The 27,168-nt window shown below is 39.0% G+C and overlaps 3 protein-coding genes across 4 annotated transcripts; 1 reads left to right on the top strand and 2 right to left on the bottom strand.

Moving 5' to 3' along the window:
- Positions 1 to 960: 960 nt before the first annotated feature.
- On the bottom strand, positions 961 to 8,955 carry LOC148075278 (synaptosomal-associated protein 25). Its single transcript, XM_087795304.1, has 8 exons — positions 8,758 to 8,955; positions 8,180 to 8,361; positions 7,324 to 7,365; positions 7,207 to 7,255; positions 4,491 to 4,602; positions 3,933 to 4,079; positions 1,561 to 1,705; positions 961 to 1,136 (listed from the first exon to the last, which is right to left on the bottom strand). The coding sequence occupies exons 2-8, from the start codon at positions 8,249 to 8,251 to the stop codon at positions 1,065 to 1,067; spliced, it is 639 nt and encodes a 212-aa protein (XP_087651430.1). The 5' UTR covers positions 8,252 to 8,361; positions 8,758 to 8,955; the 3' UTR covers positions 961 to 1,064.
- Positions 8,956 to 9,305: 350 nt separating this feature from the next.
- Positions 9,306 to 15,603, bottom strand: LOC148075277 (calpain small subunit 1-like). Its single transcript, XM_087796059.1, has 11 exons — positions 15,449 to 15,603; positions 14,821 to 14,870; positions 14,515 to 14,551; positions 14,286 to 14,378; positions 11,929 to 11,986; positions 11,775 to 11,839; positions 10,977 to 11,045; positions 10,802 to 10,874; positions 9,900 to 10,016; positions 9,741 to 9,796; positions 9,306 to 9,585 (listed from the first exon to the last, which is right to left on the bottom strand). Exons 2-11 carry the CDS (start codon positions 14,865 to 14,867, stop codon positions 9,559 to 9,561), a joined length of 642 nt encoding a protein of 213 aa, XP_087652185.1. The 5' UTR covers positions 14,868 to 14,870; positions 15,449 to 15,603; the 3' UTR covers positions 9,306 to 9,558.
- A 395-nt stretch (positions 15,604 to 15,998) lies between these two features.
- Positions 15,999 to 26,814, top strand: tmem87a (transmembrane protein 87A). Of its 2 annotated transcripts, none has more exons than XM_087795303.1 (21): positions 15,999 to 16,192; positions 16,398 to 16,470; positions 16,541 to 16,638; positions 18,144 to 18,254; positions 18,327 to 18,383; positions 18,447 to 18,506; positions 18,586 to 18,651; positions 19,633 to 19,765; positions 21,165 to 21,226; positions 21,307 to 21,490; positions 21,559 to 21,658; positions 22,259 to 22,352; positions 22,410 to 22,489; positions 23,448 to 23,554; positions 23,684 to 23,742; positions 23,807 to 23,910; positions 24,041 to 24,117; positions 25,247 to 25,308; positions 26,053 to 26,105; positions 26,187 to 26,217; positions 26,501 to 26,814. In XM_087795303.1, exons 1-21 carry the CDS (start codon positions 16,055 to 16,057, stop codon positions 26,540 to 26,542), a joined length of 1,791 nt encoding a protein of 596 aa, XP_087651429.1. In that variant the 5' UTR covers positions 15,999 to 16,054; the 3' UTR covers positions 26,543 to 26,814. The 2 variants fall into 2 exon arrangements, with proteins under 2 accessions (XP_087651429.1, XP_087651428.1); XM_087795302.1 differs by lacking the exon at positions 26,501 to 26,814 and adding an exon at positions 26,315 to 26,452 and having other exon boundaries at positions 26,187 to 26,282.
- Positions 26,815 to 27,168: the final 354 nt, after the last annotated feature.

Raw genomic sequence — 27,168 nt, 5'->3', positions numbered from 1 at the left:
AAGGAAAAAAATCTCACATTTTGCGAACTGCTCCAACTGAGAGTACTCAGTTGAAATGATTTTGTTTGCTTTCTACGTAATAGTTATCTTTTGTTTCTTCACTTTCTGAACCCTTTGTGTGTCGGCCATCTTTGTTAGCATACGTAGAATTAGTATTTTTGTAAATGTTGTTTACCAAGGTTTATTTTGTTCATTTTTCGTAGCGTTCATGGTTTGTTTTCTTATTTTTCCTTCTTTCTAATAAATAAGGATTTATGATAAATGAGACCCTATTTTTCTTTCTGAGACAGACATTATACTTTGTGTTTATTTCGGTAACACATTTGAAATGTTTAGAAATGCTGTTAAGATTGTTAATTGTTTTGTATAGAGAAAAGAAAAGTACGCCAATAATACTGAGTAAAAAAAGTAAAAACCCATAGTGAGGGTCCGATGAAGCTTCATGAAGCAGTGTCATTATTTTCAGAGTCCACTAGATGGCGGTCTCTGCACTATTTTCCTCTGTTTTGAACAACTGTTCTAATGAAACATTATGTAATTTTTAAACTGATGGCGCCACCTACTGACCTCTAAACAACATGACACTGTTTCATGAAGCTTCATGAAGCAGTGTCATTATCTTCACAGTCCACTAGATGGCGGTCTCTGCACTATTTTCCTTTGTTTTAAACAACTGTTCTAATGAAACCTAATCGTTCTAACGGTTTTAAGTACTATAAAAGAAAATGTCTTTCTTTTTTTCTTTCTGATGGTTCAGTTGTTGCCATTAGACCGAATGTTAGTTATTTGTTAACAGTTACTGTAGATAGCAATATCATTAGCAACATGACGTATAAAATGTATTGACAAAAACTTGAAAGAAAACCTTGGTTTAGGTCATTAAAAACTAGGATGATACAGATTAGACTTTTGTTAAATAAAAGCTGGACAAAAGTGGCAGTTTATTATCGCACAGGATGTTGTTAGCACACACAGTAGTGACAATCATATCAAATATATCTGCTATGAAAAAGAGAAACAGAGTAAGGGCGGAGGTACAGTTGGCACATGCAGGACGAGTAAAACTACTTCTCTCGCTTCATCAGGTTGTTGGCTTTCTGGTTGGCGGCGTTGATACGTGTCATGTTGAGATTTGCCTGTAGAGGACGAGGAGAGCGGAATAAAATCAGATCAGATTATCTGTTGTTTTTTCCAACAACGATCTTAAAATACAGACGGGTGACTAATCTTACTAACTGATAGAGAGATCACATGTTAACCCAGGGTCAAGGTGACCCCAAGCCGTTAAAACAAATGTGTTCCATAAATACATATGCATTGGTGGAAGTTATTCCCCTTGACCCAGAGACAACACAAGGGATACCACAAACACATTTGTTTTTTGAGCCTTCGGGTCATCTTGACCCAGAGATAACACAAGGGTTAAGGATCTAGTTCCCGGTGATCATTGTCCTTTCTAAGGGCAAACTAATGTTTCATTTTGTTCTCAAAAAGGTACAATCTTTAGATCACATCTGACCATTGAAAGAGTAGAAACATCTCGTATCCATCCGTTCATACCTTGTGCTGTATGCGTTCTATTTGGACGTTCTGCGTGTCGATCTCGTTCCCCACGTCAAGTGCCATGTTCTTCAGGTTCCCAAGAATGCTTCCAACATGAGACAGGTTCTCCTCCATCTCGTCCTCTCTGGCGTCATTTGTCACCCTGAACAAAAGAAAACAGGTCCTGTGTGTGTTTGCACAGCTGCCGGTGTGTATGACCGGTCATGTTGAGTTTTGTGGAGAACAACAAACGCACAAAAGCTGCTTTTGTTAGAAAGATGTATAGCTGGATGTAGACCTGATGTTCCTTCCTAAACGAAGCAGTGTTTGATGCACTGTTAGGCATGCTACGATCAATGTGGCAAACTATTTTCTTCTTCTGAGTCTGTTTTCATCTCCCAAATGAAGATGAAGATGAGAAGACAGCATTGAAGTCCAAACAGGGCCAATGGACAAGCTGGAAAATAGTCCAAAACATACATGGAAAAACCTTTGGGAGATGATTATATTCTTCCCACACCCAAGAACCAAAACCAATGGTTTGAGGAAGATCCTTCTCATGCATTTGCCAAGCCACCGCTACCCTGAAGCACATCCTCAATGACTGAAAAACCAGTTTGTCCCAAGGCCGCTAAACCTGGAGACATAACCAGGTCCTACGACTCTGGCCATCACTCTGGAAGGGGAACTAACAACAACGCACACTCCATACCACCATACTCCACCCCTGTTATGAGAGCATGAAACTTCTAGCAAGGCTATCTTCAACAGAAGAAGCAACACTCTTAGACCCTGCCCGGGCCTGGACAATGCAGTTCTATTTAGACCAAAGACTCCACTTAACGCCTGAGATAATTACCTCTAACGTCAAGCCAGACATGGTCTTGCGGTCAACCTCTCAAAAATCATGATAGGCGGCAGTTGGTGAAGCATATGAACGGAAACGATTGAAGTTCTCCAACATAGCTAGCATAAGCGGAACAACGTGGCTTGCGTACCCGGTTGAGGTTTGGAATGGGAGTAAAAGGACAGACATTCTTTAAGGCTGTCAAATCTATGGCGGACTTGCGACGAGTGCACTGGTTTACAGTACACATTAAGACAGTGCATGTCCTTGCCCAGTGCGCAAATTTCAACAGGGTAGTACTGTCTCAAATCAAACGCTTACCAGAAATTACAGTTTCATCTTCTACTACTTTTTAATGCTGATTGCAACCAGCTGTTGGAACACTGTTGTCGATACTTGACAGCACTTTTCACCAATTAAAAATAGTTATTAAGCTGTGTTATATGACTGTTGTTTTGTGGTAAAAATTTCTGTTTTCTCAAACATTAACACCGGTATCTGTCACTAAGATGGCGGCGGTTAAGGGTGGAATTCATTTAATTGTTGATATTGGAATAAGCGATTTGGGACTCTGCTTATGCCTGACATGGCCAACAAAGCAACTGGCTCTGAACGAAGAGGAACCCAACTGCAAAATGATCATTGGGGGTAAAAGCTTAGGGGGGCATACACCTCCGGAGAGTTTGCAGTATACCCACCTGAAGACCCCAGCGAAGCTTATACCCCCTTTACCCCTACCCCAAAACCTCAAGCTCAAAACCAAGCAGTCACTTAATGTGTAGTTTTATATAGTGATGGTCTGATGAAGCTTCATGAAGCAGCGTCACGTTGTTTAGAGGTCAGTAGGTGGCGCCATCCGTAAAAATGATGTGATGTAATATTCGAACAGTTGTTCAAAACAAAGGAAAATCGTTCAGAGACCGCCATCTAGTGGACTCTGACAATAATGACACTGCTTCATGAAGCTTCATCAGACCAACAGAAGTCAGAATTGTACTGATTGTATTGGTCCAACCGTCGGTATGGGACCAAGTACCAGTCCGTAAAGCATTTGATAACAGACTTAACAGAAAGAAAACAATCTTCTAAAAATTATTTTATTGATTATTTCTGTCTGAAAAAGAAAATTTCCTGCTTATTGCGATGAGAAAAAGTTGGTCAAAAGGGTCTAAAGTAGTGATGGTTTGATGAAGCTTCATGAAACAGTGTCATTATCTTCAGAGTCCACTAGATGGCGGTCTCTGCACTATTTTCCTTTGTTTTGAACAACCGTTCTAATAAATCATCATTTTTAAACTGATGGCGCCACCTACTGACCTCTAAACAACATGACACTGCTTCATGAAGCTTCATCAGACAATCACTAGTCCTATAACCTCAAAAACATGTTGCTATGATTAATTCCGCAAATTATTTTCTTCTTCTATTTTCATTAATTTCCTTTTTTCTTTCCTTCCCTAATTCGTCACGTCTTCTTTGCAGTTGGACCGCAACCACTCACTGACCACGTTGGAAACCACCGCTCTGATGAGCTCCTCTTTACCTTCTTATGTATCCTCCGCTCATGATCATCTGCTCTCGCTCGTCAACCACGCGGGAAGATGGCGGCTGACCGGACACCACGCCGTCCTGACCACTGGCTCCTCCCCAGACGGCTTTGTAGGCACCGCTCTCCTCGAAGGCCTTTAGTCTGAGAACGTACAGTAATGTCTTCTTTTCATTTGCCATGGTTTGTGAGTTTGTCTCTCAAAATAAAGTTTGCTATCCTATAAGTGCATTTAACATTTAGATAATTCTCTAATTATTTTATTAGTTGTTTTTGTTTTAAATATACTGAAAAAACGTAATAATACAAACAGTTTGAAGCTATTCTTTAATCAATTAATGGTAGAAATACCCATATTCATTTAATTATCTACATTTTTATGTATTAATCTTTTGTTACTTGATCATAACATAATCAAATAATAATAAATACAGACATTGTGGCAGACATGAATTGAAAAAGCACAAATGTTGGCAAAAAAAGCGACACACTTACACACTGGACTTACCTCGGTAATTCTACTTCACTCACACACACATGTACACTCAGACATACTTCTCACAGGAGCAGAGGCCGCAACACTTTGCCAGGTCGGTCAGGTTTTTCTCTGCCTCCTTCATATCAGAGTTGATCTGGTCCAGACCTTCTTCCACCCGCTCCAATTGCTCTAATAGCAGAAAATGCAACAAGAGCCAAAAATAAAAAGCACATATGAAACACAAACACCAACAATAAGCAGTAAAAATAAATAAATAAATAAAACCATCACCTTAAAAATAATCAAACGAAAAACAAAAAAACACACTTGGCCAGAGCAACTTTGAATGAGCTGCACCAAAGCTTCAGCTGGACGTACCCGTGACACACTGATGTGCTCAGTTCCATTTGGATTTTAGTGACTCATTTATCACATTTATCATGGAAGGTTCCTTGTATGACATCAGCATGTGATATTTCATTATGATATATTTTGTCATGTGGCATTTCAACACGTTAAGTAATATTATCCGTGAAGGTTGAGTCAACTAGACTGTGTAGAGTCTAAGAAGCTTCTCGGATGAGGAGCCAAACGTCGTCCTAGAACTCTACACAGTCCAGTTGACTGGCTTTTAAACCTCTTGGTTAAATAATATCGTCACGTGTTATGTCATCACATAATATTTTTATTGTGTGATACTTTGTCATGTGACATTTTCTTATGTGACATTAGCATGTGATATTTCCTTAAGTGATATTTTTGTCATGTAAAAAATCCCAATGTGATTATTATTCATGTGATATTTCATCATCTGATAATGTCATGTACTATTATCATGTGATATATGAGTATATATATCAAGTGATTTTTGTCGTGTGATATTATATCAGATTATATATTGTCATGTGATGTTTCTTAATTTGACATTAGCATGTGTATATGTCTTATTTCATCATGTGATATTTTGTCACGTGATATTTCGTCATGTGATATTTTGTCATGTGATATTTCATCACATGATATTTTGTCACGTGATATTTTATTCTCTTATATTTAATCATGTGATATTTTGTCACATGATATTTCATCATGTGATATTACATCATGTCATGTGTTGTCCCATGATATTTTGTCATGGGATTTTTTGTCACATGATATTTTATTCTCTGATTTTTTCGGCATGTGATATTTTGTCACATGATATTTCATCACGTGATATTCTATCACGTGATATTTTGTAACATGATATTTTGTTCTCTGACATTTCATCGTGTGATATTTTGTCATGTGACATTTTATTCTCTGATATTTCGGCACGTGATATTTTGTCATGTGATATTTTGTTCTCTGATATTTTGTTCTCTGTGATTTCGGCATGTGATATTTTGTCACATGATATTTTGTCATGTGATATTTTGTTCTCTGATATTTTGTTCTCTGTGATTTCGGCATGTGATATTTTGTCACATGATATTTTGTCATGTGATATTTTGTCACTTAATATTTTGTCACGTGATATTTCGTTCTGTGATATTTAACATTGTGATATTTAATCTTGTGATATTTCGTCATGTGACATTCGTTCTGTGATCTTTCCTTCTGTGATATCTGGTCATGTGATATTTCATTATGTGACATTTCGTTCTGTAATATTTCATCATGTGATATTTAATCATGTGACATTCGTCAAGTGATCTTTCCTTCTGTGATATTTGGTCATGTGATATTTGGTCATGTGATATGATGGATTAAATGATCATCTAAAGTTGTCATTCATTGATTTGTCAGAGAAAAATCCCATGGAAGTGGACACCAGGGTGGGTCACGGAGACCCCAGGGTGGGTCACGGAGACCCCAGGGTGGGTCACGGAGACCCCACCGGGACCCAACACGTACTTCCTGATGGGCCAGAAACACAGACCGCAGCACTGCGCCATGTCTGTCAGGTTCTTCTCGGCCTCTTTCATGTCTCGGTTGACGGAGTCCATTCCCTCCTCTGTGCGCTCCAGCTGCTCTGTGATGTATCGGGAGGACGGAGGCTTGTGGTCACCAACGTTTGCTGATGTCTGAGCTACTGTCTCACTTCAGCAATGCTAACAGTGTTAGCATCAGAGGCACAGTCAACGTTCTTCAGTCACGGAAGAACTTTTTACAAGAAATCTTAAAATATGTCCAAACAATCAGCTTTTAAAGCTGCTGGAGTCAACTGTATCCTCTCATCCTAAGTCATCTCTGGAATCTTGTGGGATTTTATTGCTGCGGAGGACATAATGACTGCTGCCATCTAGCTGTCGGAAGTTCAATTGCAACGCAAAAATGAAAGAATGCCGCGTATATTTGCATGTTAATAGTAAAATAAAAATAATAATATTAATTTATATAAATATAATATAACATTTCAAATTTAACTCTGAACTGTAAACCACAAAATAACTATGGTGAACAAATATTATACAAAGTAACAAAGGTAAATATGATTTGAAAGCCAAAGAGATGTATTTATTTTGTTTTTTAATTTTCTATTCTTTTTTGAAAAAAAAAAAAAGCAGACGAATATCGATACAGTAAATAGTGAAAAACAAAAGTGTGATATATCTCAATATCAATATTTTCTAAAACCCTTAGTTTATAGAATAATCATGAAATATTGTAAAATAACAAATATGATTTTGCATGTTTTGTTACATTCTTTCTTCATAAAATGTGTTCACACAATCCACGTAGTGTAGATTCACACATGGATCCAAACCCTCAAGCCAAGGGTCAAGGGTTCGGATCCGTGGGAAGATTTACCTCCTTGTTCGTCCAGCATCACCAGAGCTCGTATCCCGGCGTCTTTGCTCTGCAAAAACACGTGTTGATGTGCGTCTGTGGTCGTTGTGGCAACAGAAGTGGTGGCAACACTCTCACCTCCTCCACCAGTTGCACCATCCTGCGAGTGCTCTCCAGAGACTGTAGGACAGAAGCACAACTTCAGAACCTCCTCACTTCGCACTCCAGGGTCCTTCCTTGACCCTTTTGTTAGCTCAGGGTCAAGGTGACCCGAAGGTCGAACGACCTTGGCTTCTGGAAATACATATGCAATAGTGGAGGTCTTTCACCTTGACCCTGAGATAACACAAGGGATACCACATATACATTTGTTTTCTAGGGGTTTGGGTCACCTTGACCCAGAGGCAACACAAGGGTTAAAGAAAGAATGATGATATGGCAAGTGACCTGAAGTAACCTTTACATCCCAGGGTGTGTCAGTGGAGGGAGGGTGGGAGCCTCCGTCGCCATGGTAACCAGGTGAGGCAGGTGGCGTGATAAGAGAAGATTCAACATACACGAGTCTCTGACTCTTCTGGGGGTTTATTTTTCTGTTCTTCAGTCATCATCAATATTTATATTTATATTCATAATATTTATATATTAAGCTGTTATGGTCTTATTCCAAATGATTTGTCTGATAGAGAAATATTTTCTTACCGTTTAAAGCTTCATGAGTTCATGAGCGCCATAAGTTTAAAAATTATGTTTCATTAGAACAGTTCTTCAAAACAAAGGCAATAGAGCAGAGACCGCCATCTGGTGGACTCTGACAATAATGACACTGCTTCGCTGGTGTCAAACTGGCTAAAAATGCACTTAGATGTTAAATTATTCAGCTGAAAATCAGCAAGAAATGCAAGGGTCGGAAACAATCGATGCTAAGAATGATCTGTAAACTTCCAAAATCAGATAAACAGAAGCAGAATGAAGACGATTGTACAACGATTCTCACCTCATCTGTGACCTGATTGGCTCGTCTCTGTATCTCCTGCTGCTCTGTCAGGACGGGAGGACCCGCCGCCATCGTGTGTGTGTGCGTGTGCGTGTGTGTGAGAGTGTGTGTGTGTGTGTGTGTGTGTGTGTGTTCAGTCCCAGGTGAGCAGGTGAAGCAGCAGCATCAGGTGCATTTGTCACCTGGACAGCAGCAAGAGACACAATGAACGCGAGACATCCAGACTGTGATCACGTTCAAGATCAGCAAAAATAATAATTTAAATAAAATTAAACAAGTTAAGTTTTGTTATTTCAATGATGACACAATTAAATAAATACCTAAAATATTTAAACCATGTGAGTTTTGATGCAAAAATACAATTAATTAAATACAATTAAAGTTGTTTTGTCCGTTTGTTCTCGACCTGTTTAAAGATTTACAAATATTTGTATCTTTTCCAGAAATATAAACACATCAAATGATTTAAAGTTTGCAGAACACAGTAATACACTCTCTTTATACTCGAAAATAAAACAAAGTTTCATTTTATTTATTACTTTTTTTAAATGTAGTGAAGAATGGAAGTGAAAACAAACCTGCCAGGAGCCTCCCTTCGCTTATTCTTTTTTCGTTTCCCTTCAGCAACAGTTTGTCGGGAACCGAGCTCCGCCCCTGAACGCATCACAGTGCAAACAGCGGTGGGTCTGCTGGTAGTCCTGGCAACCAGCTGTCAGACTGACTGAATGGTCATCAATTATTCAGAATGTTGGCTCATCAATCAGATCCTGCATCGATCACTTTGTTATGGAAAAATAATCCTTCCTAATTTATTCATTTTAAAATCATTATTTCTTTATTTAATCTTAATTAAATCAAAAATATTTCAGATATATAAAAGTACTACTATTTATCGGCTCAAGAACTTTCTGGCTTTTAAATTACATTTCATAAAATTTTATTTAATTAACTTTGGTACAAATTAAACTCATTTGACATAAAACACGAGTAAAACATTTGTATTATTAAATCTTTATTATGTTGATTAAAATAAATATTAAGTATATTTATGTAAAATGTCAACTGAATATTTGTTTTAATCTAAAGTGTCTAAAAATTGTTTGAGTCAGAAAAACACACACACGAGTTTTGAGACCTTTGCGACACTTTAATTCATCAAAACTCAAGTAAACATTTGTTTTTATAATCATGAAAACAAACAAAATATAAAACTGCGCCCCCGCCTGGCAGCAGCAGGGAGGTGCAGCAGTGGAAGCTACTCTTTGGTCCTACGTTGGTTTAAGGCTTTTTGTGCAGTTACTAGGAGATGATGAATCACAAAGATAAGTTGAATGTTACACTTGACTTTTGGACAAATGGAACACAGTCTGGACGACTGCTCAGGAGTACATGGTCAGCTGCAGCCACTGTGGACAGAGAAGAGTCAACGTTTTAGTTTACGTCACAAATGTTTGTAAAACCTGTAAAAAAAAGTGATTTTTTATAACTGTGAATGTATTGTTTACACATTTTAATGTTTACTTAACGTTTACATTTCTGAGTGTTTGTAAGTAAATATCACCTCTTTGACGTCCAGATTGATGTTGCCACTTCCCTTGGCCAGAGTCTTAAAAGCCCCTGTTATACACACACACACACACAAATGAATACAAATGACGAAGGTGGTGGTGAAGGAGATGATGATGATGATGATGATGATGTCATCATGATGAAGACTTACGACACATGGCGTCCAGTCGAACGATGCAGCTGATGAAGTTGTCAAAGTCCATCTTGCCTCCTTCGTCACAGTATCGACGCTTGATCAGCTTCAGGAGGTCTTCGTTCAGAGGGAAACCTGCTCACACACACACACACACACACACACACACACACACACACACACACACACACACACACACACACACACACACACACACACACACACACACACACACACACACACACACACACACACACACACACACACACACACACACACACACACACACACACACACACACACACACACACACACACACACACACACACACACACACACACACACACAGTTAGGAGACTTAGGAGACATCCAGACTGCCTTACACAACAATAAGGCAGACGCACACTGACACACACAAACATAAAGACAGACAGTGCCACACAAAAAGACACAAACACATGCACACAAAAGTACATTCACACACATATACGCATAAAGACGGACATATACACACTCGTGTGCACACGCACAGTGTATACAAACACACACATGCACAAAGACTGACAGTCACATACACACAAACACAGGCGCGCACACACACACACAGATACCAGCACAAACATGCACACAAATGTAAACGCACACAAAGAGTCACACAGATATACCCATACATCCATGCGCACACAAAGACAGACACACGCACACAGATGCAAGCACACACACACACACACACACACACAGATGCATAGACATTATACACATACAAAGACAGACACACACATACACAAACACACAGACAGAGTCACACACATCCATGCACACACACAAAGATGTACACACATACAAAGACAGACACACACACGTACGTACACATAGACACACTTACACACTAAGAAAGACACACACAAAATCACACACACCTGCAGCTTTAAAGGTCTGAGGAAACTGGTCAGCGGAGAGGATTCCGCTCGGTGCATATTTCTTGTAGACCCCCTGGAACAAAAGTCATTGTGGGAATTCAACCTTCAACTTCACGGCTCAAACTGCACAACTGGCGGAGAGTGTTTAACGGTGTGTAGTGTTCTGAACACCCACCTGCCACTTCTTGATGTTGTTCCACAGGTACTTGAACTCGTGGAAGCCCAGTTTCCCTGTGCTGTCGCTCTGGGTCGCACAGGTCAAAGGTCAAACCCACAACAACCGAGCTAATGGTTCTCTTTTTTTGTGACTTTGTCCATGAACTTTCGCACCACAGAGAAAAACACACAACTGGTCAATTACACATTCCTACGAATGTGTATGTTGATGTGTGTGGGTTCATGCTGAAGTACTGGTTGTGTGTCTTTAAACATGTGTGTGTATCTGAATCTCTAATTCAATCTAGTTGACAAGTGTGTGTGTGTGGTTCATGACTTATGGCTTTTTGTGTGTCCGCGTAGAGGATCATACACATGTTTCATCGAGTCTTTGTTATTCCACGTCTTTACACGTGTGTGTATTATTGTTTTCACACGAGTGTAATTTGGTAATGAAACAACTGTCACAGCAGAACAAGAACACAATTAGATTGTGTGTAAGTCCTAATGTGAGTGTGTGTTTTCTCAATCCATGATTTGGTAGTTTTTGTCTATTTTCATGAGCATGTGTGTAAATGCTTAAGTACTGGTTGTGTGTGTGTGTGTGTGTGTGTGTGTGTGGGGGGGGGGGGGTCTTAAGGTCATTTTGTGTTATTGTGTCTTCGATGTGCAAAGTCTACATTGTCTCTATGAGCTTTATCCCGTCATCAGTGGTACCAGAACCGCTCCGGACCCGAGTGTGTGCGTGTGTGTGTGCGTGTGCGTGTGCGTGTGCGTGTGCGTGTGCGTGTGCGTGTGCGTGTGCGTGTAAGGATACGTCCATGACGGCGACCATGCTCCTGCAGCACTCAATGGAGAATTGAGCGTTTGGAAAATTTCCGTCTGAAACACAGAAGTATCCAGAACCTCAGTCAGGTTCTGACGGAACACTTGACCCGCGGGGCCGGACCTGACCAGCGTGACGGACTCACGTTTGCCTATGACTTTGTTGAGGATGTCCATCAGCTCTTTAGGGCTCACCTCCATGTCCTGAGGACACACACACACAATACAGGTCGTTATCAACATCCTGGACAGGAAATCAGGCGCCCCGTGTGTTGGAAAGGAGTATTGCAGCTTCCACTTCAAACTTGTTTCTACCAACACGTCACTTGTTCTTTGTACCAAAGATAAAAAAAAAACCATGTGACTCAGAAGTGATACATTTCAAATAGTTTGTAAATGTTTCCACACAATAACACGTTTTTTTTTGGGCAGCAGATTACACACACACACACACACACACACACGAGATTCCATTGTTGAGCCAGAAAACCTCAAATGAGTCATGACTCATGTTTTTGTGTCGTAAAACACTTTCAGATGTGGAGTCGTATTTAAGTAAAACCACCACATGAACATTTAAAATATATATATAATATATATTATATATATATATATATATATATATATATATATTTTTCCATTTAATGCTTTTCTGTATTTTGAGTAATTTAATTCATATTTTTTGGTTGGTTAAAATAAAAATGTTTAATTCAATATTAATTTGTCATTATTATAGTATTATCAGTCGAATCAAATGTTTTCTTTGTAAGTGTTATTGATCGTTACTTTTTTTCAACGTTAAGGCTTTTTATTGTGATAAAAATATTTATATTTATTGTATTTCGTTTTATTGTTATCAGTTAACACACATTTCTACGTTTTTCTGAAAGTCGATTTACGAATTTAGGTTTTTTCCTGTTCTCAACATTTTTGATAGTAAACTAATTCAGGAACATTGGCTATTGAACCATTTTCATTGTATTTCTTTGTGACCATTTCATTTTATATATTTTCACCTGAAAGTGGATGTTTGTTTATCCAAGTTTTATCTGGGTTTCCCTCCCAATTGTCTAGGCAGGTGAAGCACATGTCTCTCCTGAAGTGAAAAGAAACTCTCTGTTGTAATTTAAAACCTGGAGGTGATCTTCATCTGTTGTCTTGTGCGTTTGTTTGCCTGGATACAGACTCACAACAACGACAACTCCTGCTCATGTGTAAGACAGAAATACATCAGACTAATTGACATTTGGAGCAAAAGTAGAATTATTTTTCATTATTATGATAATCTTTCAGTTCAACTGTTGGAATAACAAAAAAGGTTTGGAACTAAAGGTATCAAATGTCTTTTTTTTTTTCTTCTTCTGTAAACTAGAGGGAAACTAGACCACCAACATATTTGAGGTGCCATTGAACGGCAGTGATCTAGAGAGTTCTACACAAGGGGGATCCCCTGCAGCTACTACAGTGCTGGGTGGGCGGGGCTGGGAGGGGGGCGGAGTCACTTTTGGGCAACTGTGATAGAAGCAACAGAACTGGTCCTACGGGTTCCACACCCGCCGTGACTCAGAACCAGACGACGCCCTGAAGCCCAGAGCTGCCCCGAGAGAGCACGAGTGGAATGTTTGTGTGTCTGTGAGTGAGTAACTCCAATAGCAGAATAAAGATCAAATGAAAAAATCATGAGATCTTAAAAAACATTTTAAATGTGTATCATTGTCAGAAAAAACAAAAACAACTGATAACATGTAGTTGATATTTGTCTCTTGATTTTGATGATAAGATATCTGTTCAACATTTTCTTATGAATAAAGTTACATTTAAATTATACAAAGATACCAAATACAGTAATTAAACATGGATTTATTAGCCCTTTTGAATCTGAAATCTTTTTTATAATATAATTTGAATTATATTATAATGTCATGGTATTATCTTTAATATTAAATAGATATAATTAAATTGTTGTTAACTACAGTATATTTTACAGTATATATAGATTACTAGATGGCCATATATATATATATATATATATATATATATACACACAAAGATACCAAATACAGCAATTTAACATTGATTTATTCCCCTGTTTTAATCTGAATTTCTAAAAAAAAAATTGTACAAAAATGTAAGTATTATTTTCTTACTTAAAATTGTCAAAACCTTATTATAATATAATTATATATTATATAATTAATATGTCATGGTATTATGTTTAATATTGAATAGTTATCATTTAAATATTGTTAATTATATTATATATACATTAATAGATGATCATTTCTTGATAATTCTAAACAAAGCTGTGATTCTGGCGGAATGCGTCTCCCGAGTGACACACCTGCAGGGGTCAAAGGTGAAGGGTGGAGTCAGGAATGAGAAAAGATAAACTGATGGAAGAACCTAAACTGGATCAGCAGCTCAAAAGAAAGTGTCACCAGCAGGTTGATCCAGGTCTACAGAGACGAACATTCTTCGCAGCGAGAATGTCTGACACACTTACATCTCCTGCCAGCTGCTTGAAAACCCTCCGGAACTGTTTCTCCTCATCGTTCTCGTGCGCTTCAGCAAAGTTGACGGGCCTGCGAGGTGGAGGCTGCACACACACACACACACACAAATATGAACACAAACATGTCAGTGTTCGCTCACACACTGAACTCAGTGTTAGCACATTCACAGTCTTAACGTCCCACTCTGATGAAGATGAAGATGAAGGTGGCTGTACTTACAGGGTCACAGGGCAGGAACTGGGAAGGATCGACATCCCTGTCAAAGAAACACACACACAATCATTATTATATCGTATTTTTGTATTATCTACTTGACTGAGTTGTGTTCAAAATCAGTATAAATATGCATGTGTGTGTAGTAGAGTGTGGAGTCAACTGTATGTGCACAACTACGTATGAGATGATGCATGACAGCATGTGTCCTCAAAGTGTGTGTACATTAAATGTACTCCCTTGGCCAGTACTTTAAACTATTATGCGAGTGTGTACAAGTTGATTCAATGATTGTGTGTTTGTTGCACTCACGCGATAACCTTGATAAGTCCTTTGATCAAGGTATTTGCCAAAAACATTTTCTGAGAAGCAAAGAAATTAGTTCAGATAAAGCAGCGTCACTTTCGTATTGAAAACACAGAATGTAAACGTAATTCATTTCCTTGTGATCAACATTGACAGTTTCTATCGCTGGATATTTTTAAAATGTATATTTTTTAAACAGGTATGTGAATATAGCATCCAATCTACCCATATTTAAATAACAACAACGTATTTAAAAAATATTATTATATTTGTTTTAATTGTTTATGTTTAGTTCTTGTATCATGGTAATGACGTCATATTTGCTTTCCACGTTTAATAAAACATACATTTTCTAAGTTTTTTGGTTTTATATTAACTGTTCATCCTCGTTTCCGAGAAAAAAAAATATAAACAGTTTTTTCTTCCTTTTTATGCGTTTTCATCAAAACAATCCTTTTTATTGTTTACATAACAAAAATGTGTCTCTTCTTGCAGCCGGTGGATCCAGGAAGTTGAACACGAGTGTTTGTTTGTGTTGATCCAAAGTGGCGTCTTATAAAAAACAGTTTTAAAAGACCCGAACACACACACACACACACACACACACATACAGAAAAGGTTCGGTTCTTCTTACCGGTCTTGAGCGGATCCACAGACGAGGACGAGGCCGAGGAGAAGTGTCGAGACTCTGCGGGGAAATGCAGCAGACAGGAGGGGCAACTATCCAGCGGGAGGCCTCTCCCACTTCCACGGCTTCAGTTCACGGAACCGGTCCAACTCAAGTTCTTTTTATGATGCATCACACAGGAACCGCCCGTCAACGCGCACGCGCGTTTCAATTCTGGCTCCCTCTTCTGGACCATGGTGCGTTCGTCAACTACTTTTATTTTATTTTTAATAAATCCTTCTTAAATAAAAAATAAATAAAACAAGGTTTACATTCACCACTCATAATACTACAAATATTATAACATATTAATTCCAAAACGTGTAAATTAAATATTAAACATAACGCAATTCAAATATAAATTAAAATGAGCTTAAATAAAGAAAACTCATATTTCATTGAATGCTAAATATTTGTATTAATATTAATCTCAATTAAAACTATTAAAAAATATATAATTTCCGCGATTCTCGAATGTGTCGCGGCTCACCTAGTGACGTCACAAGGAACCAGGAAGTGTCCGAGTTGTTGTGAGTTGTCGCCGCGTTGCGTTTCTCTTCCTTTCGGACTGAAATGTTTCACTCTGTGGGCCCTAACTGGGCCGGACGGGTTCTATTTCACTGGCTGGTTCTCTTACCCGCGCTGACGCAGCTCTTACCTCCAGCCAGTGCTGCGTCGGAACCAGGAAAATGGATCCTGGAGATCGACAGTGTAAGTTCCTGTTCGTGATGCTGGTGTCGAGCTGTCACAAGATCCACATTACTTTAAATTACATTTGTAAACCCAGACGATGGTTTACCAGGATAGTTTGTGGAACTAAGACTAAGGAAACTATTATTTAGTATAATTTAATTCAGAATAAAAAAAATGATGTTCATCAAACTCTTTATTTTATCAATGTGTGTGTTTTTTGCAGGAGATTTTAAAGAAGCAGAACTATTTTGTCTTCAAGAAAACTTTGTTCAACAACACCTTGATTCATATCAAATGTAAGTTGGCACTTGGTTGTTTACTGTGTTGCTTCTGCTGAATTAATACTGTTTATACTTGTGTGTTCAGTGGTGCCAGAGAACTGTAACTCTTCTTCTCCGGTGCACTTGGACGTCTCATGGTATCTGAGAAATTCCCACTGCTATGATGAAGTGTTCAACCTCAACGTGAGTCGTTTACGCTACGATTCTCTTGTCTTTACTGGACTGAACCAAGTCCTTACTGTACTGGACTAAACAGAGTATTGACTGTACTGGACTGAACAAAGTCTCTTCTGTACTGGACTGAACCAAGTTTCTACTGGACTGAATTAAGTCTCTAAACTGGACTAAACAAAGTCTTGACTGTACTGGACTAGACCACGTCTCTGCTGTATTGAATTAAGTCTCTACTGGACTGAAATAAGTCTCTACTGGAATGAATTAAGTCTCTACTGGTCTGAAATAAGTCTCTACTGGACTGAATTAAGTCTCTAAACTTGACTAAACAAAGTCTCGACTGTACTGGACTAGACCACGTCTCTGCTGCACTGAATTAAGTCTCTACTGGACTGAAATAAGTCTCTACTGGACTGAAATAAGTCTCTACTGGACTGAAATAAGTCTCTACTGGACTGAAATAAGTCTCTACTGGACTGAAATACGTCTCTACTGGACTGAAATAAGTCTCGACTGTGCTGGACTAGACCACGTCTCTGCTGGATTGAATTAAGTCTCTACTGGACTGAAATAAGTCTCTACTGGAATGAATGAAGTCTCTACTGGACTGAACTAAGTCTCTACTGGACTGAAATAAGTCTCTACTGGAATGAATGAAGTCTCTACTGGACTGAACTAAGTCTCTACTGGACTGAAATAAGTCTCTACTGGACTGAATTAAGTCTCTAAACTTGACTAAACAAAGTCTCGACTGTACTGGACTAGACCACGTCTCTGCTGCACTGAATTAAGTCTCTACTGGACTGAAATAAGTCTCTACTGGACTGAATAAAGTCTCTACTGGACTGAAATAAGTCTCTACTGGACTGAAATACGTCTCTACTGGACTGAAATAAGTCTCGACTGTGCTGGACTAGACCACGTCTCTGCTGGATTGAATTAAGTCTCTACTGGACTGAAATAAGTCTCTACTGGAATGAATGAAGTCTCTACTGGACTGAAATAAGTCTCTACTGGACTGAAATAAGTCTCTACTGGACTGAATTAAGTCTCTAAACTTGACTAAACAAAGTCTCGACTGTACTGGACTAGACCACGTCTCTGCTGCACTGAATTAAGTCTCTACTGGACTGAAATAAGTCTCTACTGGACTGAAATAAGTTTCTACTGGACTGAAATAAGTCTCTAATGGAATGAATTAAGTCTCTACTGGACTGGACTAGACCACTTCTCTACTCTGCTGAACTGTGTCTTTACTCTACTAAACAAAGTCTCTACTGGACTGAACCGAGTCTCTAATGGATTGAAACAAATACCGGACCGTACAAGACACCACCGAACTGAACTCAGTCTCTACTGGACTGAAACAAACCTTTACTTGACTGGACTGAGTCTCTTCTGGTCCATACCAAATCCAATTATAGAACATTTTTGGATTAAGCCCTTTGCAGACTGGAGAAAGACTAGACCTTTACTAGACTGAACCAGTCTTCTCTCATCATGTTTGTCTCCAGGCAGGACAAGTGCCGGGTTACTTTGGATCATCTGAAACCTTTGTTGGAGGAGGGAATGGTTTCTACATGTCACATCAGTATCCACCTATCAGCTGTCAGAACCCTAACGTGGTACGAACGCACACACACACACACACACACACACTAAGTTGAGACAAAGATATTAACACGTGTTTTTAACAGTTGAGTCTTGATGCATTTGAGACAAGACATCCCTTGACGGACCGTTTGAAGCAGAAGGTAAGACACACTTATACACACTAACCTCTTCTATAAAGTGATGTTTTACACATGGTCTTTCAGCCAATCACAGAGAAGCCTCCGGGCAGACGGAGAAGAGACATCGAGCCTCCACAGCCGAAGGTCAGGACTCACCAACACTATTGTATGACATGATTCATGATGATTTAGAGTCACTGCTCTATGTCTTCTCCTGTCTTAGGCGGCGGTAGTGGGAAAAACTGATGACTCGGCAGCGAAGAAAAAAGATACTGACACGTCCAAACAAGTGAGAATTGTCCTCGCAGTTGCTGGTTCAAATCCTAAATGTGTAGTAGAACAAATTATTTGACATGTGAAAGAGTCTTGGGCCAGCTATCAAAATCCCTATGGAATTCTAGACAGTGCTCAAGTTTCCTCTCTCCTTCCAAGAACACACTTAACCTGTTTGTGTGTGCATGCGTGTGTGTGGAGTTGTGAATGTTAGGAATGGTGTGTGAAAGTCTGATGTCTTGGTGTGGAAGTTGAATTTAACATTTCAAATGTTGAAGAAAAAAAGTATTTAAATTATGTAGCTGTTTTAAACTAATTTAATTCTACATATTTTTAACAATTTTATTAATTATTTTTTAATCATAGAGTTTCATATTTGAATTCCAATAATTAAAATATATATTTTTGTAATTATATGTATTTTTTATCTTTATTTTACAGTTTATTTTAATATTCGTAGCCTTTTGAATTTAGTACAAAATGTTGGTGTTATAGTGCAACCAGACATGGCTATAAGAGTACCTGTTAACCAGAGTTAATTGATTGAACTTTATACCGACATTTTTATATTGAACCTTAAAGGCTTTGAATTAAAAATAATACAATTTGGAAAAAAACATAAGAAAATCAAATACTGTGTAAAAATTTAAAAAATGTGATAAATATATATATATTATTAAAGTCTGAAGATAAAGAACAAAGACAAAAATACAGAAGATTAACAATATTAACAACACTTCCATAAATACATCTGCACTGTTAACTTGGTGTGTGTGCCCATGGTGTTTAGGTTGGCTTTAATATGTGTGCGTTGTTTGTCATGGTGTGTTTGTGCGATGTGTGTGTGTTCATGTTTGACTTGATGCACAGCATGTGTATGTGGGACATTCACAAGTGAGTGGTTATAATGTTTCAATATGTTGTGATGCTAAAGTGTATTTGATTCTGACTTCTTTCTTACTGCTGCTGTTTTAGTAACGCTTTTTCCGTCCTCCAGGGGGCGCAGAGTCATCACTTAGATGTGGTGGCGGAGAGCTGGGAGGACGGACCCTACATGTTCATCCTCAACATCCGGGACAAGAGCAAAGCACAGGACCCTGCCGGCCCCTCTGCACCATGGAGCCTAAAATGTGAGAACACATGAAGACACACACATGCATGCACACAACCATACATGTACATGAAAATGTACATGCACACACACGCACGTGCATGCAGACATGCAGACATGCACACAACCATACATGTAATTGCAAACACACACAACCATAAATGTGCATGCACACACACACAACCATAAATGTGCATGCACACACACACAACCATAAATGTACATGCACACACACACAACCATAAATGTGCATGCACACACAGGCACATGCATGCACACAACCATACATGTACATGCACACACACACGTACATGCACACACAGGCACATGCATGCACACAACCATACATGTACATGCACACACACACGTACATGCACACACAGGCACATGCATGCACACAACCATACATGTACATGCACACACACACGTACATGCACACACAGGCACATGCATGCACACAACCATACATGTACATGCACACACACACGTACATGCACACACAGGCACATGCATGCACACAACCATACATGTACATGCACACACACACGTACATGCACACACAGTCACATGCATGCACACAACCATACATGTACATGCACACACACACGTACATGCACACACAGGCACATGCATGCACACAACCATACATGTACATGCACACACACACGTACATGCACACACACACATGCACAAAACCATACATGTACATGCACACACACGTACATGCACACACACACATGCACAAAACCATACATGTACATGCATGCACACACATATGAACACACGCACACAACCATACATGTACATGCACACACACAACTGCATGCACACACACGCACATTCTTGCACACACACACAAAAACGCACAAAAACACATGAACACAGTGACAAAAGCGCACGCACACACACACACACACACACACACACACACACACACACACACACACACACACACACACACACACACACACACACACACACACAGTTAGATATACATGCACACACACAAACAATCAAAATCGACATACGCACACGCATGTACACACACTCACGCAAGAACAAAAACTTATATACACACACACAACTATACAAGCACACACATTCATGCACGTACAAAACGCACATGAACATACACATGCACGTGTACACGCATGCCCACAACCATAAATGTACATGAACACACAGGCATATGCATGCACACATGCACACATGCACACAACCATACATGTACTTGCACACACACACACATGCAAACAACCATAAATGTACATGCACACACAGGCCCATAAATACACACACACGTGCACACAACCACACAGGCACACAACCCTATACGCACGCACACATGCAAACACACCCATGGTCATGCACATGCACAAAGAAAGGTTGTTTGAAGAAGATGGTGTTTGTGTTCTTAGTCCACATCAGCATGAAGGGACCTCACGACTTCATCTCCGCCTCCGAGTATCCTCTGATGCTGGTGAGTCTGGATGACTTTCTTCGTCCTAAACTAGTTCAACAATCACTTCATTACAACCTTATTAACACACATTCGTCCAGTTCTACATGGTGATGTGCATCGTCTACGTGCTCCTGGCGCTGCTCTGGCTCGTCCTCTCCGCCTGCTACTGGCGGGATCTCCTCCGGATCCAGTTCTGGATCGGCGGTGTCATCTTCCTGGGGATGTTGGAGAAGGCCGTGTACTACTCCGAGTTCCAGAGCATCAGATACGATGGCTTCTCAGGTAGGGGGCGCCGCACACATTAGCAGAGAAGGCCAGACGGATGTGGCTAATCTTCGCTCCTCCTGCAGTCCAGGGGGCAGTAGTGTTCGCGGAGGTGCTTTCGGCAGTGAAGAGGACTCTGGCTCGGGTCCTGGTCATCATCGCCAGTCTGGGATACGGGATCGTCAAGTGAGTTGAGAGTGATGACGCGGATGTTAAAAGTTATAATAATGACACATCAATCATTAGGGGTATTTGGAAATGTCTATATACTAATCATGTAGCGTATCTGTATAGCACAGTATATATATATTATTGGAGTTCTTAATTAATGTGTGTATAGATTTTAAATAAACATTATTTTCATTTATTCACTATTCACTATTTTTCAAACAATTTTTCAATATTCACAAAATTCTGTTGCATTTAAACTTCCGACCAGAAGATGGCAGCAATCATTACATCCTCCGCAGCTAAAAGAACCATAAATCCCTTGATAACTGGGGATGAGAGGATACAGTCTGCTCCAGCAGCCTTTTAAGTTGATATTTGGACATATTTTAGTTTCAAAACGAATGAAAGAAATTACGATTTCGTCATGTGGTCTGTAACTTCTGCAACACCAGAGTCAAGTACTCGAAAATACTGCAAATATATCCTTGTTACTACAGTATCACAGTATATTGTATGGTTGCCCCTGTATCGTGATACATGTCGCCAAATACTTGCCAATACACACCCCTACTAATAATGATGAGACGATGATGTCGTCTTTCTGTCTGTCAACAGACCTAGACTCGGAGCGCTGCTGCACAGAGTTGTGGGCGTCGGCCTCCTGTACCTGATCTTCTCCGTCATAGAAGGAATCCTGAGAGTCAACACGGTACGAACCGTGAGCGCTCGCTGTTTTTTAATAGTCGTTAACGGCTCTCGTCTGCAGGGCCGAGGAGACAACAACAGCAGCCGGGTCCTGTGCGACCTGGTCCTGGCCTTCACCGACTCGTGTGTCGTGTGGTGGATATCCTTTTAGAAAACTCTTAGATGATGTCACACGCAGCAAAACAGGAAAGTGTCCGTCAGGTATGGAAGTATATCAGTGCCGTCAGAGTATTGACATTTAAATGTTGAAGAGTTTTATAATAACAAGAATTGAATTAAAAATGTATATATTTGTCAAACAAATGTTTTTTTATACATTGAGTTTGATGTTTTAATTCCATTATTTCAAATCAAATGAAATACCAAAATAGATACTTGATTAAACTTTCGTCCAATCATGTGACCCGCAGACGATCATGTGACGATGAAGAAGCACTGGCATATATTTAGCATTTTCTTATTGATTTTAAAAGGCTAAACATTTTTTTCTAAAAAAGGAATTTAGAAAACATTTTTCTTTGTGTGTTAAAAAGAACAACCTTATTTACAAAATGTAAATTCAATTAGTAAAAAAGCAAACAAATTCAATAATTTAACATAGAAAATATTAAATGAAATGATTCTATAAAAATATATTTAATATATAAATTAGTGATTTAAATTATTTTAACAACCAATAAAGAAATGTTTTGGTTGTCATTTGATATCATATGAAGTGATATACTTTGAATCGCAGTCAAACCTCAAGATTAAAACATAAATATTCTCACTGTAGTTTCGAAAATATACACTTTTCAAAGATGTGTTCAGGGTCCACCGTAATTTCTGAATAATTTATTCTGAAGATAAAATCATATAAACACACACGCATACAGAGACACAACTTGTACTAACTAGCTAAAAAGACACTAACTTTGACCCACAAAAAAAAAAGTGTGTTAGTGTGTGTTGCCAAGACTGACCAACACACACTAACACACAACTGCGAAAACACACACTGATGAAGAAAAAAAATGTAAATATAAATGTAAAAGTCGAGGCTTGCTCTGTTTCAGAACTGTGTGTATTTGTGTGTTTTCTCCTTGACTGTGTGTCACATCTTTGTGAGTCTGGCTCAGACCATGAAGCTGCTCAGGCTGCGGAGGAACGTTGTCAAGCTCTCTCTATACAGACACTTCACCAACACGCTCATCTTCGCCGTCATAGGTGTGTGTGTGTGCGTGTGCGTGTGCGTGTGCGTGTGCGTGTGCGTGTGCGTGTGCGTGTGCGTGTGTGCGTGTGTGCATGTGTCAGTCGAGGGTTCGTCTCTAACCCTGTTGTGTTGAAACTATTCAGCCTCCGTCATCTTCATCGTTTGGACAACAAAGACCTTCAAGATGAGCAAGTGTCAGTCTGTAAGTCACTGATGAAGATGAAGATGTTCAAACACACCGTGTGTCTGACTGCGTGTCACTACAGGACTGGAGGGAGCTTTGGATCGACGACGCTTTCTGGCGCTTCCTCTTCTCCACCATCCTGCTGGTCATCATGTTCCTGTGGCGCCCGTCGGCCAACAACCAGAGGTGTGCAGAAGTGATTGACATTATCATCGGTTTTCCTGCATCTGAAACTACTTCCTGCAAAATCAAATGGTTTATTTATTTTAAAATCCAGTCTCTTCTGTTGTTAACTTTTTTCCTCCCTGTTTTTCAGATATGCCTTCACTCCTCTAATGGATGAAGAGAGTGAGGAAGAGGAGGAAAAGGAGCCGATGATGAACGAGGCCTTCGGTCAGTCTCAGGGTTTCGCTGCACAAAAATAGCTACTGCTCCTGCAGGTGTCAGTAGAGAGCACTTTAATAGAAGAAGAAAGATATGGAAGCATATCGGTGCCATCAGACTGGTTGAATTTATCATTTCAATCGTTTTTTTTAACAAAATGCTCTTTTCTTAACCACTATTAGATAATTGAATACATTTTTATTCAAATATTTTTTCACAATACATTTACATAAAGTTCAATATTTAATAATTTAAATAATCCAAAAATAATATTTCTGAATTTAATTTATCGTAATTTAATTAATACATTTAAATATGTTTTCTTAGGGAATGGTTTTTAACATAGTGTGATATGTGATCATTCCAAAAATTCAATTCCAACATTTATTTTTAAATTTGTTGCCTTTTAAATTCAATATAAAGATATTGATGGTACAACAGTGAATCAATATATAAATTATTCAAAAAACTAATTAAAGACTTTTTAAAAAAATAGATATTAAACTTCTAAATCCAGAAATTATTCAAATAACTAATTAAATACTTGAAAAAAGTACACATTAAACTTTTCAATATAGAAATGATTCAAATAACTAGTTTAATACTTGAAAAAACACTGATTAAACTGTTCAATATAGAAATAATTCAAATAACTAATGAAAAACCTAAACAAAACTACAAATTAAAATTTTCAATCTATAAATTATTAAAATAACTAATTAAATACTTGAAAAAAGTACACATTCAACTTTTCAATATAGAAATGATTCAAATAACTAGTTTAATACTTGAAAAAACACTGATTAAACTGTTCAATATATAAGTCATTCAAAAGACTAATTAAATCCTTTAAAAAAACAGCAACATTTCAATTAAAAATAAATAAATCAAAGTTTGAAATATTAAATTAAACTATTCAATATTCCAATTAATCCGACTGCCATAGAAAGTCAGATGCTCTACTCTGTGATACTTTCCAGGGTTTCCCTGCTGGTTGAGATGACACTTGTTCTAATGGGCCGATGAAGCTTCATGAAGCAGTGTATTTTTTTATTCTATGACATTTCTCGGCCACACCTTAACTCCAGTTAAGTCCAAAGGCGTTCATTTTAAATGTCACTTTGTTGTGTGTCTCCAGTGGGGATGAAGATGAGGGGGATGAAGAACGAGACCAATGGTTCTGCCAAAGCTAGCAAAGTGGTGAGTCAAGTCCTCTCCAGTCATGTCCACATGAGTGCACGACCAGAGTTGCCAGAGGGTGGCGCCCACGTTTACGCCACTCCTCGTTACAATTCCAGGCTCAGTCTTCAACAGGGCTGTAAATAAAACATTGATACACTTAAATATTGCAATATTTTGAGCGATACCGTATTGATATTCAACAGAGATGTATAAATATTATTTAAATTGTACATTGAACATCTTTAGTGGATCTTTATACTTCCATAAAATGTGTGTATAATAAAACTTTTGTAATTATACCGATCGCTAGATGGCCGAGCTAACGTCCTAGCTTAATCCAGAAATCCTGGTGATGACTGAGGATGAGAGGATGCAGTCGACTTGAGCAGCTTTTAAAGCTGATGTTTTGACATATTTTGCTTTTAAAACCAATAAATTCTGCAACGCTACAGTCAAGTACTCGGGAAATACTACAAATATATATATATATATCCTTGTTCCTACAGTATCACATTATATCGTATCGATGCCTCCGTAATCGTGATGCATATCCCCCATATTCGTGCCAAAGTCATTTTTCTCTGATGCCCTGAAACGTTAACTTACTAGTTTAAACTTATGTTAGTAATAAATCTGTTGAAGACCAAAATCAGACACAAGCTTGAAAAAAAAATCTCTAGTCCCTCGTTAATAACGACACTCTGCCGCCCTCTACTGGCCTTCATCTGTCACGCGTCGAAAGTCATCTCTCGTTTATTCCAGGATGAAGATCTGAAGTGGGTGGAAGAGAACATCCCGACCTCGATGGCCGACGTGTGAGTGTGTCACTCAAATTTGAGTCGTGATGATGAAACATTTTATTGAAATATTTATTGATGTACCATCTCTCTTGACAGAGCTCTGCCTCCGCTGCTGGACTCTGACGAGGTGAGTCTTCTACGTCTCAAAACACACAAAAGGGTTGTGGATGTTGTTCTGTTAATGGGCGACAGGTTGTGGATGTTGTTCTGTTAATGGGCGACAGGTGGCGCCACACACCTGCAATTCAGTCGCTAATCTCATGACTTTGGTTGTCATGGTGACTGTAGTTTCACTCAACTGAAGTAGTCTCTACTCGTCTGTACATGATACCGTCATTTTTTTGGACGATAAAGCGCAATTGAATTCACACGAGAACCCACTCAGCAGCGCCCTCTGTCTTCTTTTGCAGGAAACCATGACGACCAAGTTCGAGATGTCAAAGATGGAGTGAAGAGGAAGAGCATGGGGAGGGGTTTTTTTTTCTGTGATGTTGGGTTGGTTGGGGTAGGGGGTCGGGGGTCTCAGCGAGAACCAATTCCAGCTTTTATTGTGTATTTATAAATGTAAATATGTGAAGACAGAGTATTTTCTGGCGTTGATGGTTCCTGCTGTGCTTTTTCTAAAAAAGAGAACAAAAGTTCTAAAAACATGTAAATATTTGAATTTGGACGGAAATGTTTCTTTTCACCAGAGTTTCTATTAAAAACACAAAAATGATAAAAATGTGCCTCTGAACTTTCAATTTAAGCCTCACGTGACATCCCTGAGTCAGAGTGGAGACGTTAGTTGGACTCCAGCGATGATGTGTTCAGGCGCTGTGGGGAATTTCTGTTTCTCTCCCGCAGTCTGCTTGAGCTCCTTCAACACACACACACACACACACACACACACACACACACACACACACACACTCTCAGACCTATGTGAGGTAATTGTGTGTGTCAGCAGGTTAAGTGGCGACAGCAGCTCGTCTGGATCCACTGATGCTCCATATCTGACCCTCTTCAGCTGCAGGGAAACTCCAGTCATGGATCTATGGAGTCGTTTTCATAACTTCCTCCGTCTTTCTAAGGGAAA

This window comes from Callionymus lyra, chromosome 7 (assembly GCF_982586985.1).
Source record: "Callionymus lyra chromosome 7, fCalLyr1.hap1.1, whole genome shotgun sequence".
NCBI classification, from domain to species: Eukaryota; Metazoa; Chordata; class Actinopteri; order Syngnathiformes; family Callionymidae; genus Callionymus; species Callionymus lyra.
This window is presented reverse-complemented; position numbering and strand designations above follow the sequence as displayed.

Excerpts from the sequence above, each read along its gene's own strand:
- LOC148075277 (XM_087796059.1), bottom strand. The coding sequence starts at position 14,867 with ATGTTTTTGGCAAATACCTTGATCAAAGGACTTATCAAGGTTATCGC. Across the intron at positions 14,552-14,820 it reads GGACTTATCAAGGTTATCGC|GGATGTCGATCCTTCCCAGT; the intron begins GTGAGTGCAACA and ends TTTCTTTGACAG. Across the intron at positions 10,017-10,801 it reads TCAGACCTTTAAAGCTGCAG|GTTTCCCTCTGAACGAAGAC; the intron begins GTGTGTGTGATT and ends GTGTGTGAGCAG.
- LOC148075278 (XM_087795304.1), bottom strand. The coding sequence starts at position 8,251 with ATGGCGGCGGGTCCTCCCGTCCTGACAGAGCAGCAGGAGATACAGAGA. Across the intron at positions 4,080-4,490 it reads GGCCTCTGCTCCTGTGAGAA|ACTAAAGGCCTTCGAGGAGA; the intron begins GTATGTCTGAGT and ends GTACGTTCTCAG. Across the intron at positions 1,137-1,560 it reads TAGAACGCATACAGCACAAG|GCAAATCTCAACATGACACG; the intron begins GTATGAACGGAT and ends CGTCCTCTACAG.
- tmem87a (XM_087795302.1), top strand. The coding sequence starts at position 16,055 with ATGTTTCACTCTGTGGGCCCTAACTGGGCCGGACGGGTTCTATTTCAC. Across the intron at positions 16,471-16,540 it reads CACCTTGATTCATATCAAAT|TGGTGCCAGAGAACTGTAAC; the intron begins GTAAGTTGGCAC and ends TTGTGTGTTCAG. Across the intron at positions 21,491-21,558 it reads CAGATACGATGGCTTCTCAG|TCCAGGGGGCAGTAGTGTTC; the intron begins GTAGGGGGCGCC and ends CTCCTCCTGCAG.